The sequence below is a fragment of the Epinephelus moara genome, chromosome 16 (assembly GCF_006386435.1).
Source record: "Epinephelus moara isolate mb chromosome 16, YSFRI_EMoa_1.0, whole genome shotgun sequence".
Classification (NCBI taxonomy): domain Eukaryota; kingdom Metazoa; phylum Chordata; class Actinopteri; order Perciformes; family Serranidae; genus Epinephelus; species Epinephelus moara.
This window is the reverse complement of record NC_065521.1, coordinates 20,047,067-20,066,587: the sequence shown is the minus strand read 5'-3', so window position 1 is coordinate 20,066,587 and position 19,521 is coordinate 20,047,067. Positions and strand designations below refer to the sequence as shown.

At 39.0% G+C, this 19,521-nt stretch overlaps 1 protein-coding gene across 4 annotated transcripts in view; it reads right to left on the bottom strand.

Annotated features, from left to right (window-relative positions):
• The window catches only part of acot7 (acyl-CoA thioesterase 7), an 82,742-nt gene extending 63,259 nt beyond the window's left edge, over nucleotides 1-19,483 (bottom strand). The window contains exons 1-3 of one of the 4 annotated variants that reach the window (XM_050064141.1): nucleotides 19,254-19,483; nucleotides 10,885-11,002; nucleotides 6,677-6,833 (exon numbers count right to left, since the gene is read on the bottom strand). In XM_050064141.1, coding sequence (XP_049920098.1) covers nucleotides 6,677-6,833; nucleotides 10,885-11,002; nucleotides 19,254-19,303 — 325 coding nt within the window. In that variant the 5' untranslated portion in view covers nucleotides 19,304-19,483. Of the gene's footprint in view, nucleotides 1-6,676; nucleotides 6,834-10,884; nucleotides 11,003-13,701; nucleotides 13,907-19,253 lie in introns of those variants that run through there. The other 3 variants (XM_050064142.1, XM_050064138.1, XM_050064139.1) reach the window with 3 other exon arrangements.
• Between the last annotated feature and the right edge of the window lie 38 nt (nucleotides 19,484-19,521).

Genomic DNA, 19,521 nt, shown 5'->3' with positions numbered 1-19,521 from the left:
ATGGATGAATGTATATCATGTAGAATCTGCGTGTGTGTGTGTGTGTGTGTGTGTGTGTGTGTGTGTGTGTGTGTGTGTGTGTGTGTGTGTGTGAGATTGTGGCTGTGTGCANGTGTGTGTGTGTGTGTGTGTGTGTGTGTGTGTAAGATTGTGGCTGTGTGCAGTTTCTAGGTATGTATGTGTATTTTCATGGTTGTACATACATGGGCACATGCAAATGTGTGTGCCGATGGTGTGTGGGTCTGTGTGTGAGTGCGCATGTGTGTATGCTAGTGCGCATGTGCAATCCCCCCCAGCGGGGACAATCATCACGGCTCGTGCCCACAGTAGGCAGCCTTCCCCTGGGGGGCCGTGACTGAGGCCTGCCTGACAAGATGCTGCCTGACTGACTGTGGAACCTGGGTGCTTGCCTCCTCCCCCATCACACACAGGCGCGCGTGCTCGCACACACACACACACACACACACACACACACACACACACACACACACACACGTAAAATAAACATGAATGCATGAATACAAAGATGCATGCACACAGAGCATGATCTACATAGTGTCATATTTTACAAGAAGCATGCACATTTATATATGCACAGTTGCAAAAACATGGCTGCTGTACACAAAGGTGCATAACAATATTAATATAAACCACATAATGCAAGTCTACAACCAAACAGTAAAATTTCTTCTTCTGTGTTCTTGTCAAAGCCATCCATCAATATTTTGCCTGGTAAAGTATCTAGCCAGGAACATGTAAAACCCTGCCAGTTCTGCCTCAGTATGAGACGTCTTTCAGAAATAAGGGAAGTGTGTGTGCTCAGAGTGTGTGTCTGTGTAGGTGTGAGAACCTGTAGGTGTGTGACTTTTTCTATGCAGAACGTGTCAACATGTGCATATCAGGCTCCGTGTGCACGCAGGTCATCCCTAACCATCTGCATGTGTGTGTCAGTATGTGTTGGGTACGTGTGTGCGTCGTGTCGGAGCATGTGTGCAGGTACATCCACTTGGCGTCCGTGTCTGACTGAGCCACAGTGTGTGAGGCCTGACGCTAAGCCGACATGACAGAAGCAAATAATGTCTGCTCCCGTTATCTTCTCTTCCCCCTCGGCCCCGCAGGAACCTTTTAAAGGGCCAAACACTGATGAAATCACACACACATACCCGAGCACACACATGCATGTATACAGTACAGATGCACCCACAATGCATATACATACTGTGCATCACGCAAACACGTTCACAAAATGATGCATCTATGCAAGGCGCAAAGAAAAACACACATCTAACGTTGCCTTTCTCACAATTACTGACATATTAACCCCGGCACAAATCCACCATGTAAAATCTTACCATGAGTACAAACATGTGCCCAACCATTTATTTACGCACAGACATACATTATATAAATAAGACTGAGGAATTATTGAGGAGGTTTGGATAAAAACGGATTCAGAAAAACACAGAAATCCATGTTTCCATGGATAGCAGTCAGCTCAGATGCACACACAAATACACACTCCCGTATATATATGACCTACTTCCTATAGCTATAACCTAACAGACCACCAAGCTGCAGCCTCTCCTCTGAATCTCTTTTTAATGTTGAGGCTGACTGTATTTCTGATTCTAGCACATAAACTTATCTGCTCACTCTGCTCAGCACTGGAATAATTCTTCATATACTGGAATTCTAATTTGTTTTCCAAGATCGAGATAGCTGTTTAATATGTGCTGTGCTTTTTGTTTTTGCAAGACTAACACATGATGCTGTTAAATATGAATCAGGGTGACAGCAGAGTCTGTATATATAATTTGGGCAGATGTTGCGTTTGGCCCACGCAGCCTCCAGAGAGCCCAACAGCAAAGTTTGGTGTCCCAGAGGAACTCACCTCCACGCCCGCTCTCAACACGAGCTGAAGCTACGCTCATCTACACTACACCCACACTGCCACGACACTGAAGCTACACTTACTGCAGACTTCAACTGTTTGTACTTCATAAAAATGAACAGTGCTGAAGCATATTAATGACCTGTGGTGCTGTGACTTGGCTCATCAAGTGACCTGCATCTGTTTCTATTCCGTTTTTATTACAGAATAACCTCAACCCTTATTGACATGAAATGTTAATATGGTAAGAATGTATGCTGATTTTGTATATATATATATATATATATATATATATACATACATATAGATAGATATAGATATAGATATATATAACTAAAATGTGTTTCTAAAAGTGCAAATATCTGATATTTAGACCCCAGAGGTATATTTTGGCATATCTCAGAGGTGCTTTATTCTGTCATTCCAATTTTTCAGGACTTTTAATGACTTCATATCATTGTTTCCTGTTTCTGTTTTAATTAGTCCTTTTTATAAGTACCAGTGTATTAGGGTCCTGGGGGGGCCCATTCAAAAGCACCAAATATTTAATATGAAATGGGTCCTCTAACACACTATTTGGAGGGGTGGGGGTCAGTTCAGGAGACAGACATACATGCAGCAGACAGATTTCCTCATGTGCTCCGTCAGCAACCCTAATAAACCTCCTCACTAAGGGAAGATAATGTTCAAAGTCAGTAATACATGACATCATTTCATAATGAAAATGCTGGAAAATCTACTCTGCATGAGCCAAGCTGTGTGCTATAACTGCCTGTAGTGTGCAACATTTATTAATACAACATTTATTCCTTATGTTCCTGCACGCAAGCTCAGATCATTTGACAAAACTACTACTACTAACAGTCCCAACTAAAGGAGACTGAGCTTTTGCTGTCAGGGCCTTAAAACTTTCTGCAACCTCACTAACTTCTCACTAAGTCACTACTAAAAAAAATCATTTTTTAAACTTGCTTTTCAGTAAAAATGTTTGATATAATTTGTTGTTGTTGTATTATTTTGTATAATTTGTATAATCAACTTTGTAAAGCTGTTTGTAAAAATGCTTTATAAACATAGTTATTATTATTGTTGTCATTATTGTGTCATACTGAGACTCTTACTTTTGTACTGAAAGACACAGACGTTTGAATGACTGTTAGTTTATTTCAAATGTTTTACAATGAGGTCAAAATGACTCCCCTTGGATCCACCATATAAATATATGCAATAATGTTTACTTGAAATTACTGAAAACTAAATGATACCAGAATCAAAGGATGGTAAATAAGCTTCTAAGTACTAATGTGGACTGTACTTGAGATAAAAGCTGCAATTTGTATTTACACAATATGCAAATTAACTAACTTTCCTAAAATAATAATGTGTCTGTTTGTTTTTGTCTGATAACATTAATTATATAACTAGTAAATTTTGGGGGGGATTAAAGATGACTTTTTTGGGCTTTAAACCTTTAGTTGAGAGCTGCAAACTGGAATCAAACCCATGGCGGCTGCAGCAAGGACACTGCCTTTGTACATGGGACCCCTGCTCTACCCACTGAGCTACCGTGTGCCCCACTAATAACGTTTTAAGAGGAAATAAATTAAGATTTTGCTATGATGGTTGTTTATCACAGTAGTTTACTCTTTGGCTCCCATAGACACCAGTCAGTAGTCCTTGTATGTTAAATATGTTTGCAGGATGCAGAGGTTTCACAAGACTGTCTTTGTTTCTAACATTGTTTCTCCCCATATATGAACACATATAGACGACAGGAGTAAACCCCGGATCACTGCTCTGAATCTTAAATCCTGTAACCTGCATCAAACCAAACGCCGCTCTCTTCCTGATCTCCCCTCTTCAGGGTCCTTCCTGAAAGGTCATGCGCTGTGGCAGGCTGTCCTTGCCGATGCCTGTATGTATGCATGTATGAATGTATGTACGCTGCTCTCCACCTGTCATCTCATATCTCTGCCTCCGCCTCCGTCAACCTGCTTCCAGCCCAGCAACCAGCCAACCAACCAGTACAAGCCTGTTGCTAGGGCAACTGCTGTCTAGGGGATACTTCTTTTGTTTCTCACACTTCCTTTCCTTCATCCTTCTGTCTTATTCTTTCCTACTATCACTCTTTCTTCCTCTTTCCTTCCCTCGGTTATCTTTTTACCCATCGATTTGTCTGTCTGCCTGTCTCACTCCCTCCCTCTGTCTCCTACTCTGTCTCTTACCCTCGTGAAGATGGGCAGGTATTAAAGGAAAAAGAACACAAGCGAGGGTACCTTTGTAGCATATCAAAAAAAAAACAAAAAACATTTACGCCAGAATTACCATGATAGATAAGTGTGTGTGTGTGTATATATATATACACATGTATTATCAGGTGTAGCCCTCATCTCAAAGCAGTTACAGTATGGTCAGCACATCACATGATGTTGTTACAGCCTGTGCATCACTGTTGCCACTGGCATTTAAAGGTTCAGAGATAACACTAGGTCAGCTCAATGTGATCCTCCCTTCATCTTTACTCAAGGGACTCTGGGCAGTGTGTGTGTGTGAGTGTGTGTGTGTGTGTGTGTGTGTGTGTGTGTGTGTGTGTGTGTGTATGCCTGCATACATATACGTGCATGTATGCTCTTACTTCTGCATAGCACACATTATATGTGCACATATCTTTGTAATAAACAAGAATTACAGACTGCAAACATGGCAAACATTCTAAAACTGGAGCTCAACATGGCTCTGAGTTTCTATTCCCCTGATACAGCATGTAATGCAGCGCCTCATGACAGCAGTGTTTCATCTTTCATGCTCCTCTGAGCTGTGTAACTTATTGTGTGCTGCCCTCTACTGGTCCATCAGAGAGACATCACAGTGAGGTCATAAGTTTTAACCTTTGATTGAACCTGACTCAGTGCCAAGTGAAACAGCCAGTATTCGGACAACTTAAGACTTTTCAAGCGAAATAAATAAAATAAAAGATTTTTAAAAAATAAATAGTGAGAGAATTGGATGATTCCACAGCAGCTTTAAATCATTTATGAAAATAACTTCTCCAGCCCACATGCAGCTAAATTCAGGGCACTCAGTGATGTAAATTTTCTGCATTACAGCGAGATGAAACATAAGTACCTTGACAACCTGCAGCCAAACTGATTCTGACTCACAAATATAAGAAAACTGAGTGTGTCACCCCCTTCTTATCTCCCTTCATTTCCTGTCATCTCTGCTGCCTACGTAAAAATAAAGGGAATAAACACAGTTCTTTTTTGTGTAAGACATTTTGATTTGTCACAGAAGAAAAACCACAAATGTAAAAAAAAAAAAAAAAAGGATGGCTGAATTTAATTTAGCTGCTTCAGTTTCAGGGTCCTGGTATTGTGTTTGCAGGCTCACCATCACAGGGTCATGGCTTACTGGGACAGTTTAATAATACAGAGCCATTGTAATGTTATTATTAACATCTGTGCTCATCAAAATGTCTGCTGTACATTCAAGCATAAATAGTAATTAAGGAAAATGGTTTCAGCTGTGTGATTCAGAAATACTACTTATTTACTTACTACTGCATGTTTTATGGACACCTGGTAGATCAGTGAATATCCTAATTATAATAAAAATGCAAATCAACTGTAGAAGATTTTGTCCCAACAATAATTAGTCTGTTTTATTCTATGATATGAATCTATCTATCAAGTGTAAAATCTGTCAAATATATTATGTTAAATTAATACTGAAGCAAATCAGTGTCTCTTTTTTTCGTTTTCTTTGACTATAGGTGACTGAACAATCATGCATCCCACTCACCTACACTGCTGATAAACTGGGTGCATAACTGTTGGTGCTGGACTTGTGCTGCTGCATTCATTAAAACATTACTGCTATTAATTTACCTCTTGAGTTTGTCAAAAAAATAGTTACCCTGTCAGCAAAAATGAGTTAAGCAGACGTGACATCTTTTAAATGTAACTACCCATTATTTAGACATACTGTTTGTGCAGCCTTTTTAAGATGTTATGAAGTAAAAGATTTGAACTTTTAGAAATTATAACAATGATCTGAGCTGTAGAAATCTGTCCTCATACTGAATTCTATGGTCTTAAACCTGTATGAGACCAAGTTAAACATAATACAATATATGGTTAAATCTCAGGAATACTGATTGGCATTTAGGTGATTTCTACAGGACACAGAGGTTGGGTTTGGACTGAACAATGTGCATTATAAACTACAGCTTTTGAAGACACAGCAACAGGATTTAAGAAACTGATTTTGTTCCAGACAGCAGATTCAAACCCACATCAATAACAGAGCAACAGCCCCACGTGTCCTGGTTTTGATTGTATGCCTTTTTGCATGTCTATTTATTATCGCATATGATAGGTGCCAAGTATGTGCGTGCGTGTGTGTGTGTGTGTGTGTGTGTGTGTGTGTGTGTGTGTGTGTTTTGTCTGTCTTCCTGTCTGTGCATACCTGTGTACTTGAATGTCTGTCATTCTTTTCTCTCCGCTGCAGTGATGTGGGTGAGAATGAGGCTAAAGGTGAATGCTGCTGTGCAGGTGAGGCGTCTGGTTCAAATGAAATTATTCAGAATCCAAAAATCTTCTTTCATTTAATCGTACCTAACGTACCTCTAACCAGAGGTGTAACAGCTTTGGGAATATTAAAAAAAAAAAAAAACTTGCCTTGAATGAATGTCAGATACTCATTTTAACAGTGAGCAGTTTTAAGGCATGTCTGGACTGTATTTTGTAGTGTGTGTCTGTTGTAAAAGTATCAGATGTTACCCACCTGTGAGGATGTTCTCTGCCATGACTTTGACCTGCACCTCCAGTGAGTGCTTGGAGGTGTAAGTGATCTCGGCGGTGACGTGGGCGACCTCCCCAATGAACATGGGGGACAGGAACTCTGTCTTCTCCACCCGAACTAGAGCTGCCAAACAGCGGTCCTAGAGAGACGAAACAGCTAACTTAAAACTTCTACAAACATCTGACACTCTTTTACAACACTAAAGAAAAATTATATCCCTCTACTGAAGACCTGTACAGAAAGTATTAGCTAGATTAGTATAGCATCTGGAATTTTTGTTCTGAAAGAAAATCAGCTAGAGGATTGGGTCTGAAGTGCCAGAAATCTTTTTGATGTAGGGTAAAATACCCAAAAGTTCTTTAAGTGCCCCAGTATATATCCTGTTTAGTCCTACTGAAACTAATGATCTTGACAACTGTAGCAGTGCAAAAACTCTGTTTCTAAGTAAGCGAGGTGACTTTTTTGAGTGTGGATTTGATTATCTAGTGCTGACTATGCAAAGCTGTTTGACTTAATTCAAGTTACTTAATCTTCATTAGCAAGTTAATCTTATTTGGGGTTGTGTTTAGGTAGATACAAGAAGTTTCAAGATAAAAACATCACATGGAGATCTTTGTTTTTTCAACCTGCCACATTTCACTGATAACAGCTGTGCTGCGCCACAGAGATGCTAATCAGACAAGTTTAAAGGTACCGTGATGTCTATAAAAGATAAATACAAAAATATGTGCAGTGTTTGTAATCAGTGTAAAAAGATGAGCATGGACACAGGAAACCTAGATCTTAAAGGGATAGTTTGGATGTTTTCAAATGGGGTTATATGAGGTACTTAAAGCCAACTGTATTACCTAGAGTAGCTGTCAGTCGGCACAGCTGCAGGTGGAGAAGCAGGCAAAAGGATCGACACAGAAGCTAAGCAATGTGCTGCTGTGGATGGGGGCAACATAAAAAAATCTATATCAGTTTCAGTGCATTCTATATTTAGAATATTTTCACTGCTTTACATCATGTAATGTGTGTATTTTAGTCTGGCAAAAGGATTTTTCAATTAAAGTTGAAGGTGGGTTAAAGTGTTATTTGCAGACTCCAATTTGACTCCAAATGAACTGACGCCAAAGTCTGGCGTCAGTTCAAGTCTGGCACTGTTGTCGTGACCATTCCTTCTTTTATATTTTCCTTGATTTTCATATTGCCCGCCACCCATGTCACACATGTTGCTGCTACCGTGGCAACAAAGAGTATAGAAGAAGATCAAGAGACAGATCCACCCCTCTCTGATCAAATGGCAAAACTAAGCAATGCTGATCAAATATATATGTCAATATAATGTTTCTGTTTTGCCTATCTCTCGCCTACAATGCTTTAAGAAACATATTTTAATGCCATTTTTAGCTGTGTATAGCGAGAGTTTGTGGACAGGAAGTGGGTGCCATACTGTTTCCTGTACATTGAAGATGGAGGCCAAAAAACCCCAGATCAAACGGTAAAACTGGGAAGTACTGATCAAATATAAACCAAGATTCTGTTACTGTATTGCTTATTTCTCACCTGAAATGTTTTCAGAAACATGTTTTAGCTTCCTGTGTAACTGTAACACAAGATTATTTCTTGCCAGTCGGCCGCCGTTGTGTCAAGCGGACGTGTTCACATTATGTCACCCACCAGTGGGAGCATTTATTGGTCTGGTGTAGCGCAGTGCATTCTGGTAGTTGTAGGTTTTCTCCCTCTTGTGTAAAAGTGTCCTTTTTCTCTGTTTTCTCTGCATCTTTCTACTGCATAGACATCCTAGTTTTATTAAAAGGCCATCTTTCCAGCGGTGAAATAATTCTTTAAGATTATTTCAAGAATTGACTACCTTTAACTATTTCCATTTGTTTGTCCTGATATCTGATCTGAACAGTGAAACATGTATGTTGGCATTGTTGTAATAGTAGTTGAGATGATGAAAGTCAAAAGTGGGTTAAAGTTTACCAGGTGAAAAGTAAAACCAAGACCGTGAGGAGGAAAACAAGTCTGGGTGAGACAATACTGAAAAAAAAAGAATGTTGTAAATAATAGATAACAATAACAAAAACAAACCACATGGTCGAGGCCGCGGTAGACAAGCAGCTCTCATGTTCTGCGAGGTAAAACTACTGTTCTTGTCAAAGGAGCCTGGAGGCTTTGAAGTGAATGATATGACGGATCCAGTTCCCCATCAGAAAAAAACTAGGCAGATACTGATTTGTCTTAGATAGGCTTCTTTTTAGGTGGCTTGTATATGTTTTGCTGCTGCCCCCATCCACAGCAGTACACTGCTTAGCGCCTGTGTTGGTACCCCTTTCCGATTCTTCGAACTGAGGGTGTGCTGTCTACTGTAGGTAATACCCTGATGATAGATAAGTGCCTCATACAACCCCACTTAAAAAAATCAAATGTGTCCCTTTAAATGTTAACATGACAGACAATATTCTTTGAGTAAAACAGAAGATAAAACTGATTATGATGAGCTATTTCTTCTGAAAGTCTGTATCTTCCTGCTTTACACAGGGTGTCTTTATGTGGAGTGGCAGACACCGGGATAAAATCCCACATTCTTAACATCCTATATGAAATTAGTAGTGTGAGGGGAGGTGGTCATAAAATTTGTGATTTTTACATCTGTACTGCTTTATTTGCAGCTTCTCAGTCATCTGAATTGCACTAACCCTGTATGTATGAAAGGTGCTATACTGTACACATAAAATTTGATAGATTAACTGATTGTGATGGCACCACCAACTGCAAGCCTATATTTTCATATACCATAACATAACCACAACATATAAAGCATACAAATAGAATTACATATAAAACACTGGAGGTACTTTTGTATTTACAGTATAAATGGTGAGTAATATATACAGTAACAGAACAAAGGAATGAGTATAAACGCTAAAAGTCATTTCTGAATCTAATTTGACTTTAATGTTTTAGAGGATTTCAAGAATATGCTAAATGTAAGTATTTTTCACTCTTCATCACAATACTTCAGTGTGTCATTGGCTGCTGTGTCCAAAAATGTGCGTCCTGATATTTGAACAGCGAAACATGTATGTGCACATTGTTGTAGTAGTTGAGATGACAATCGAATGATGAAAGACAAAAGTCGGTTAAGGTTCACCAGGTGAAAAGTAAAACCAAGACGGTGAGGAGGAAAACAAATCTGGGTGAGACAATGCTGAAAAAATTATTAATGCAGCCATGCGGTTTGGAAATAATAGATTTAAAGCTGTTATAGACGATTAACAAACAAGGTGAACTGTGTGGAACTTTGTTGTAGTTTTTTGTATTTTACAGATTACCATCTCTAATTGAATAAACCAACAACTCTACCAAAGAAACATTTTTTCTCTTTTAAGGTACTTCATTTGCCTCATTTCCCCCCATTTTTTTCATATTTTCCACATTAATAAAAGAAGCGGTTAACGTAACAAATGGTAATAATGTTTTTCTTTATTGAACACTTCACATTTGTTGACTCTTGTGCACATTATATTTTTGTCTATTTCTTAGGGTTTGAGAGGGAACATTGGGTATTTGACAAATGTAGGACTGTGCAATTCACCCATTTTGTGGCTAAAAATGAATTACTCCACAAAGTGACCATCTGATTATCAATTACTTACCGTGTGTTAAGTGCTAAGGAAAATCTTTTTTGCTCGCATGCCTCCACTGTTAATGAAGAATCCAAAAAAGGCAAACATTTTTCATGAAGTAATCATGGTCCAAGTCTGATTTCATACTTCCCAAATATGTGCATTTACTCTAAAATGTTAAATTATAAAACACTTCTGCCTAACAGGAGCATGCCTAGAACGCACCTGTGTGTGCTTGCAGGAGACTGATTGTACTGACCTGTGTAAATGCATGTGTTTGGGAAGTACTGAGCATTACTGGATAAATGAAACTTGGACCCTGATTACTTCACTTCATAATGAATGTCCGCTTTTTTAGGATTCTTCGTTAACCGTAGAGGCATGTAACAGAAATTTTTTTCCTCACCACGTCAACGTAACACGCGGTAAGTAATCGATATACAAATGGTCATTTTGCAGGTGAAATATTCCTTTAACTAAACAACTTAAGGAGAGAAGTCCTGCCACCTTAATTTACCAGCAGTACAATAAACTAGTTTAGCGTATAGTCTGAATGTAGATGTTGTCTCTTACCCCGTTCTGTGTGTTGCAGTGTCGCGTGCCAACAATGCATCCAGCTTCCTCGATCATCTTGAGGATGATGCCGCCGTGGACGTTTCCCACAATGTTGGCATCATCTGGCCGCATGATCCTGCAGTGAAGAGAAGATTAGTTAGCATGACTCTGGATCTGGTGTATGTGTTATCACTGTAGCATCTTGTTTTAAGAGTTCTTGGGATCTTGTTGGGAAAAAATACTATGGATCAATAAATGTGAAAACCTGACAAGGCAAGGCAGCTTTATTTGTACAGCACGTCATACACCAGGGCAATTCAAAGCGCTTTACAGAGCATAAAAATATAAAACTTAATAAAGGATACAGACTTGCAATAAAAGAGAAAAGGGAAAAGATATAAAAGCTAAAACTAATTGAAAAATTATTACAATTTAAAAAAAAAAAAAACATTAAAAATAGCTAAGTCCAGACAAGAGTAGGAAAGATAAAAAAGATTATTTAAAATGTTTTAAAATTGAGTTTGCGGTCATTACAGGGTGGAGTAGGCAGTGTTAAAAAAGGGCGTTTTTAGCTTTGACCTAAAAGTGGTCCGAGATGGGGCTCATCTTACATCATCTGGGAGGTTATTCCAAGTTTGTGCTGCATGATAACCAAATGCTGCCTCACCATGTTTTGTTGTAACTCTTGGGATGGTCAGCAGGCCAGCCGCAGAGAGGCTTTTCAGTGGAAAGCTGCAGTAGGTCGAAACATCGCTGAGCAATGATTTCAAGAGAAAAAAAGGTAGTCTCTTCCTACTCCAACATCTGGTGCTTTAACAGTAATTAAAGTTTTAACAGTACAGAGCTGAGCCAACAACTTGAGATAGTTTTGGCTGTGTGGGGCAGAGGATGCTTTGATCGGCATTATCAAAGGTTAACAAAATGTTCCTGTGTTTTCAGTTAAAGTCACTTGTTTGTTGACCCTATCTGTAACAAACAAAAAGTCATAAAGAATCTGACATATTTCTTGGCAATAGCAGAACTATCTAAGAACACATCTGTTGAGATGTCCTTACAGATAGTCACTGATGAGTTGCAAGGACTTAGTTGTTTTGTAGATGTTTTTGACCTCACCTCTCTGTGTCTATCTGATGACTACATACAGCATCATTTTCACTGGCAGTACAGGATGTTGTCATGCACATCAGCTGTTTTTTCCTCCATGTGTGGGTTAAACTAGTTTTACCTGTTACAATCCAATCTGCTTACATACTCCAACAGACTCCACCACAGACGCAAGGTATGAACGGCTGCACTACAACTTTACATGGAATCAGACGGTAACGCTTTCACAGGAATGTATACATTGTGCAATACAAAGATCCACATCTTGATAGCATTAGCGATCGCACTGCACAGGGAGGCTGATTGTGCATGAGTCATGTTTAATGTTTGGTTCATGGTTACAACAAGTCAACCACCTGAGGATTACTACCGATGCCAGTTAGAAATGATTAATGTTTATTTGTTTATATATTTATATGAATGGCAGTGTGATGTAGACTTCCTCTAATAGTCTGAGTCAGAGTTACATGTGAACAGGTGGGGAATTTTACTGTTGCAACACCAAGGAGCACTAGCTTGTTGCCACAGACAAAGCAGAAGCACTACACGTGGCCACAGTTGTTATATTTAACTAAAACTAGAGTAAACAATTTCAATTCAATTCAATTTTATTTTATAAAGCCCAATATCACAAATCACAATTTGCCTCAGAGGGCTTTACAGCATACGACATCCGTCTGTCCTTAGAACCCTCGCAGCGGATAAGGAAAAACTCCCCCATAAAAACCCCTTAAAACTAGGTGTGAAAAAACATAGACTTAAAAATAAAACCTAGACTTTGAAAAAAAATGTACTGAACTAAAATAAAATTCAAATATATGGGAAATATCTTCCGTTTCAGTCTCTGTCAATTTGATCAAATCTGTCAACACATTGAGTGTGAGGTGGCACTTCACTGAGACAATGTCTCTATGACTGTGAGTCAACTGTCTTTACAAAGCACTGTATTTGTGTTGTAATACCTCTTTTGAACTTCTTAAATCAATGCCCCAGACAAATTGTTATAAAAAATGACTAATACTAATACTGAAACTAATAAAAACTTCACTCAAACAAGCAAACCAATGATGGAAACTAACTGAAACTAAACTGAATTGAAAACAACATTTAAAAGGGAAATAAAAACACAAAACTAAAATAATGTACTTGTCATATTACACATAATAACCAGGCAATATATAAATAACTCTACTATACAGCACCTTGACAAACACTACTGTTGTGAATGAAGAAAGATAGAGAGGTGCTGATTTACCTTTATTTTAATCAACTTTAATTTACATATAAAGCAAAAATGCTAAACTGTTAAGAATATATTTCAGTCCAATCAACAGCAGCAAAAGCTACAGTCTCAAAACTGACCAGCATATCAATTAATTATCAATCAGCACCTCTCTGACACAGTCTGAACAATAATCAAAAAGTTTAACAAAGTAAAAGTATTTTCATTTAGTACTTTTTAAAATATTGTTATTTTTCTTCAAACAGCAAATTTTATATGAGATAATATAAGATTAGGTGTCCTTTACTGTCCCCATGGGAAACTCATTCTGCCCAGATCAGCACAACACAACAGACGCCACAATAAATAACACAACATCAATGTACAAGATAAATATCATTGTATCACTGTTTTGTGTGTGTGAGAAGAGAAAGAGTGTATCAGACAGAGCATCCTGTAAATTCAGCATCATTGTGTGTGTATGTGCGAGCGCGTCAGAGACGAACTACCTGCTGAGTTGATATTTAGCGCCCTGCGGAGCTCCTGCCTCCCCATCTCTCATGACATCTCTGCTGACTTGCCGTTTCTCCACCACCGCTGCCTTCTCAGCTTTGCTGCTCGGAGGCCTAAAGCAACGCATCTTTGCACTCTGATTGATTCTCAGTCTTGCTCTCTGGTCCACTTCCCTTTTGAATGATCTCTACATGCACATCTCCTGAGATTTTGGGCCCTGACATTGTTGTGGTGAGTGATGTCATGAGGCGTTAGGGTTGCCCCGCCTAAAGTGTCTCGAGTAGTCAAACTGGATCTCAACACACCCACTGATTCACAGACAGATGGCAGTTGACCAATACAACCTGTTGTCATTACACCTAGGTTTGTGTGTCACAGCTGACAGACTGGCAGAGTAAGGAATGTCTCAGTGACACATCTGCCAAGAGGCCCAGAGACATGTGTGATTCCAACTTAAGAGTTTAAAAAAATGTTTCTATGTGGTTAGGATGTACATTTTCTTTCTGAAATTGTGTGCGTTATTGCTTCATTCATAAAAACATTTACTTAGATTTTTTACACTGTTAAATGGAGGAGATTCTTCGCTTTCTAATGATAACAGTATTGTTTTTGTTCTCTAAATATTAAGCAAAATATGTCACATTACATAATTAATGTCACTGAGCAATGATTTTGAGAAAACAGCCTTCAAAGTTTGCACTGCTTGCGGTGAAGATACATGACAGAGCCCATTCTTCTAAACTGGGAGAGAATGCTGTACTCTGGTGGCTGCCTTGGGGAGAGAAAATAAACTAAAAGATACAGGGATATTTTTATTTTGTAGCCACGGGGGTAATGAAAACAAGCATACCCTACAACACGTTGCAGGAAGAGAATATTTCACTGCAGTCCGTTTGAAGGCAGAAGTTAGCATATACAGTAAGCAGTGGACTTCATATGACAATATTCACAACTTGGATCAATTTTTCATGAAAACTCCTTTTTATTCTTTTGATTGGAGAGCCTTTACAGACTAAAGGAACATAAATAACTGAGGAAGGGACACTTACCTGAACTTAAGGAGTTAACTTTTTTGTTTCTCTTGTTAACCATGCCAGTGTAAAATGACTTACACTTTGCTGCTCATGGTTTTCGTAAATTGAACTGATTGACTGACCTGTAGAGAATCTGACCAAGCTAATGGTGTGTAGCATGTCCATACTGACAAAAGTTTAACGTTGCACATCATTATTTTGATGCACGATGCTAAGCCACTTAAAGCTAGGCTAGCTCAGATGGTTTAATATTCTGAAAGCCAACACTTTTGTATTTGAAATCAGACAAAACTGTCCTGGATCCTGCCTAGTTACTATAACATAAAGCCTTTCATTCATAATTTCAGGTAGACATAGAGGGAGGGATGGGAGTGGCACTGGGTAGGACCTGAGTGCAGCTGACAAGTGATTGCAGCTTGTCATCTTGCCTTTATAAGCTTCAAAACTGTATTGATTGTCTGAATTTGGCGATAAAAGTTTCATATTCTGAAAGGCTTTGTTTATCTAAAATCAAACAAAAGCTCAAAATAACCAGCAATGGAGATGTCTTCATAAATTAACAGAACAATGTGCACTTATTATTATACTACCAGTTCTAGTATTGTGGTTTACTGCAGGTCTGTGTGTGATTTGTGCAGTCGTGTTGCTGTACCGCAGCAAAAGGCTCTGCTTAACCGCTGTGGGTACAATCAATGTCACAAATTATACTGTCTCTGTATTTCATTACTTTCAAAAGTATTTAAAAAGTGGAAAACTAGAATGTAATGTGAGTGTGATGTGGGCTAAATCACTGTAGGTGTTGACAGTGTGTCATGAAAATGGCATAAAAATCATATATGATAAAAAAAAAGTCATAGTGTGTGAATGGTCCTCAATCGTATGCTGGCTCCTTAAAATGGCACTCAGCCATCAAAACTTTGAGAAACCCTGATCTGAGATTTTTGCTTTTGATGAGCTGATCCCCCACCCAAAGAATTTTGTTCTCCACAATGATTGTGTTTTTACAGTCAGACAAAGATCACAACCAAAGCAATTATAAGTGTCACAAGACCCCTCCGTTAAAACATTCCACGTGAATCGACCACAGGTTTTAGAAATATAATATGGATCACTTCTCTCAAACACAGTCCAGCACAAAAAGCCCTTTACAATGTTGATGTGAACCTCACAGGTTTGTAATATACTGACATCCTAAAGCAATCCACCATCAAGGTATGACGTCTTGTCTAGATTGTTAAAAGTACCTAGCACTGTATATTTAAATTAAATATCTAGACTAAACAGATAGTCGACGCAAGAAATGGTGTGTAGACATTCCTACTTATACAGAACGGTTTTGAAGTTTTAACACACACACACTACACCTAAATGTTGGTTTTTTTTAACATCAATTGTCACTATTAGAATCTTAAGCTTAAAAATAAAGGGAAAGCCATACTACTACCATGAGCAAGTGCATCAGTACAGTCAAAATCTTCTCACAGCTTGCTGAAACAAACATAAAACATCTAACTTTTACCTGTGCAGAGCAGAACAGCAGCGAAGAGTGTGAATTAGCCTCAGAAAAGCACATTTTGGCATCATGTCTGTCCCTAGCCCCATCAGTAACTGGGGTGGAGGGTATTCTGCATGACAAGCAAGACTGAACTGTGTTTTAGCCAGGCAACATTACCAGGCAAGACAGGAATTCATCAAACATTCACAATTGTACGTCCACAAACATAAAACACACACTTCAATTCTGTGTATGTTTGCATGGCCAGACACACACCAGATGACTATCCATTGCTTAAAGGTTTTGAATTTTTATTATTATTATAGTATTAGCAATAGGAGTAAAAATGTGTCACAATTCAGACATTTAGCTGATGCTCTCATCTGAAGAAACTTGCATGCAATTGCAGCTGAAGCTTAAACCTAAACTACCACATTTGTAAGCTAGTGTCAAGTGACTCAAGGTGAGAAGAAAAGAGTGAAGCAGTCTGAGGTATTTTTGAGAGCGACTATAGTGAACAAACAAACAAAGCAGGGTAACTGTCAGGGAGCTTCAATTAAAAGTTCATTTAAAAACCAGGCTAGGTCCAGATGTTTCCAAATGTACCGTAAAACTAACGATGATGGGATTTCTCTGGGCTCAGAGATGATAAATCCTACCTATTTACAGTGCAGTAGTGGGTCTGTACTGTTCATTACAACCGATGAAAAAGCATGTAATCCCTGAAATGTTGGCTGATCTCTAAAACGATGCATCTCTGAAATAATTCTGCAAAGTGAATAGGATGTGAAAAAAAAAAAAAAGTCAGAAAGGTGGATTTTTTAGAGGCAACATTCAAGTTTGCAGCCCAGGGATAGGTGATATGATGACATGATAAAAGGGAAACGTACAATCTGATGTTAGGTTCCTCTTAAAAAAAAGAAAAGAAAACAGGATGTGACTTGTTTTTTCCAGAGAAGTTGAGACATGTTATCAATGAGAGTTGTGGTGAAGAAGAGTCTAAGCAGAGCAATCACCAGGCCGTTTGGACACATGTCTGTGTAGTCACGTGTGACATAAGTGTTAGGAATTGTGGTTTGAATTTGACGTACACAGGTAAGGGCAGCCAACAAAAAGAGTGTAGGAGGTGAAAGTTTAGCGAGGCTAAAAATAAAGCAGACTATGTAGGTGCATAATGAATGTTTCTGGAGGAAGCTGCAGTGATCAAGAAAGTGGATCACTGGCAATAAGCTCAGCAAAGTCCCAGGTTAGGAAGGTAAAATTCTTCAAAAGACTTTAATACTGTTAAAAATGGCTGCTGCTGGTGTACCCCATATTGTGAGGCCAGTTGGTGTTGGGTGGTATCTTATTTCTGCATATAATTAATATAAATTCTGGTTAAACTACAGTGAAATGAAACTGGAAAAATAAAAGTAAGACCCACCATTTCACATTGAACAAATGTAGCCTTAGCATGGCAGCCATGAGACACACTGAATTTTGACTGAGGGGCGTGGTCGCAATCATTGACAAATCCCTATATAAACAAACCAGCTAACCACCCACATCTAATTGCACACACACACCTTTAACTGTTAAACTGTTTGTACTGAGGGTAAAGGTCATTGTGGGCTGTGTCTGAATTCTATTCTGAGGGCAGGTTCAAGGAAACTGATCATAAAATAATCCTCAAATCCTATTTTATGTCCAGTGAAACAGTTTCAAACAAACTCTTATCAGTAACACGGATATGACAACCAAATGGGTGGATATTTTCATTGTTGATTTTACTTGGGTTGAACAGCCTAATATGTTCATAAAAATGTGTCACTTAACTGTGCAGCAGCTTTAAAACCGGACAAACATCATGACATGTTTGTGAGAATTTCTTGCAGAGATAATTAAGGGGACTGTGTGATGTTTCTTACATTTAGTGCAAAATATGATCACAGACTCGTAAGTAGAGTCTATTTTTAAGGCTTCTGCTGAAGACTGCTTTCACTATAACCAAACCACCTCATGCTATGATTGCGTCAGTACATGTCTTAGCTCTCAAGTTAAAAATATCCTCTTTCCTTTAGTCCGAACATACACAAAGCAGTGGTTGGGTTGACAGTGTTTCAAAATGTGGCACTGTTTGCTACATGTAATGCAACAGACAAGACAAAACTGGACATAGCAATTATATTTTAAGTAAGAATTGATATTCATGTTGCTGTTTTGAGGGAATTTAAAGCCATGGGGCAAACTGCAACACAAATTCAAACATAATATTCAGTTCTAATATAACTTTCAGTGAAACTAAGTTTCATCTGAATTGTCAGGGGTTTTTCTGAAGCAGCTGAGTGCAGCCTAGTTCTTGTAGAGAGTTATATGGCTCCACCTAGAGGCAAGCACAAGTACAACAAACTACATGCTGCTAGGAAATTGAGCTTATTCATTGCAAAGGTATTTTAATAGGCACCAGTCATTACCGCTGTATCACACACGTCACTGTTAGCTGTCACTGTTCTTCTTTATTATGGTGATAAATATTAAAGGCTCAACTACACGGGATTTAACAGCACACTCCAGACAAACTATTTGCATGCGCACATTAATTCAAGCCTACGCCTTGAAATGAAACTTTTATGGTAGTTTCGGTGAAATGATGGCGACCTTAATGTGTCCTTGGTGGTCTCAGCGCGTGTCCTACCGGTGCTTATCACGCTGAGGTCATCACATACGACATTAATGATCAGCATGTCTGCCGGTAACCCACCGGCTGAAAAACCTGAACACATGCCGTTTGATGCGTCATAAAAGGAGCTAAAATTAAACACTGTCGACCACCGACTGAACACAGTGACATTAGAGAAGCCTTCTGTGTATTGTAACGGGACCGGGAGCGGATTATCTGGGTGATCATCCCGTGAGGACCGACGCAGCGACGCCGGTAGCCGCGCTGTTCTCGTCATTTGTCGATCAACACCGCGTTATTAGCATGTGAAGGCTGCTACTTGCTTGCGTATGTGTTTATGTGTCGTGACAAACGTCCTACCTGCATAATTGAAGGGAGGATGGTGCGTCGCGCGCCTGCGGTGCCGACATGCTGCTTCTGCTGCTGATGGTGGTGGTGATGGTGATGATGATAAGCTCTCGGGGTTTGTTGGTCTCGTGTTGCAGCAGGATACTGTGAGATGTGAGGGGAAGTCAGACTCCTCCGGTGTCCGCCGGCTGCTGTCTGGTCTCTTTCACAATGACTCATCTGTAGGAAAAGTGACCTGCTTAGACTTCAGAGGTGTTTATATAATGTAGCTCATTTGTTT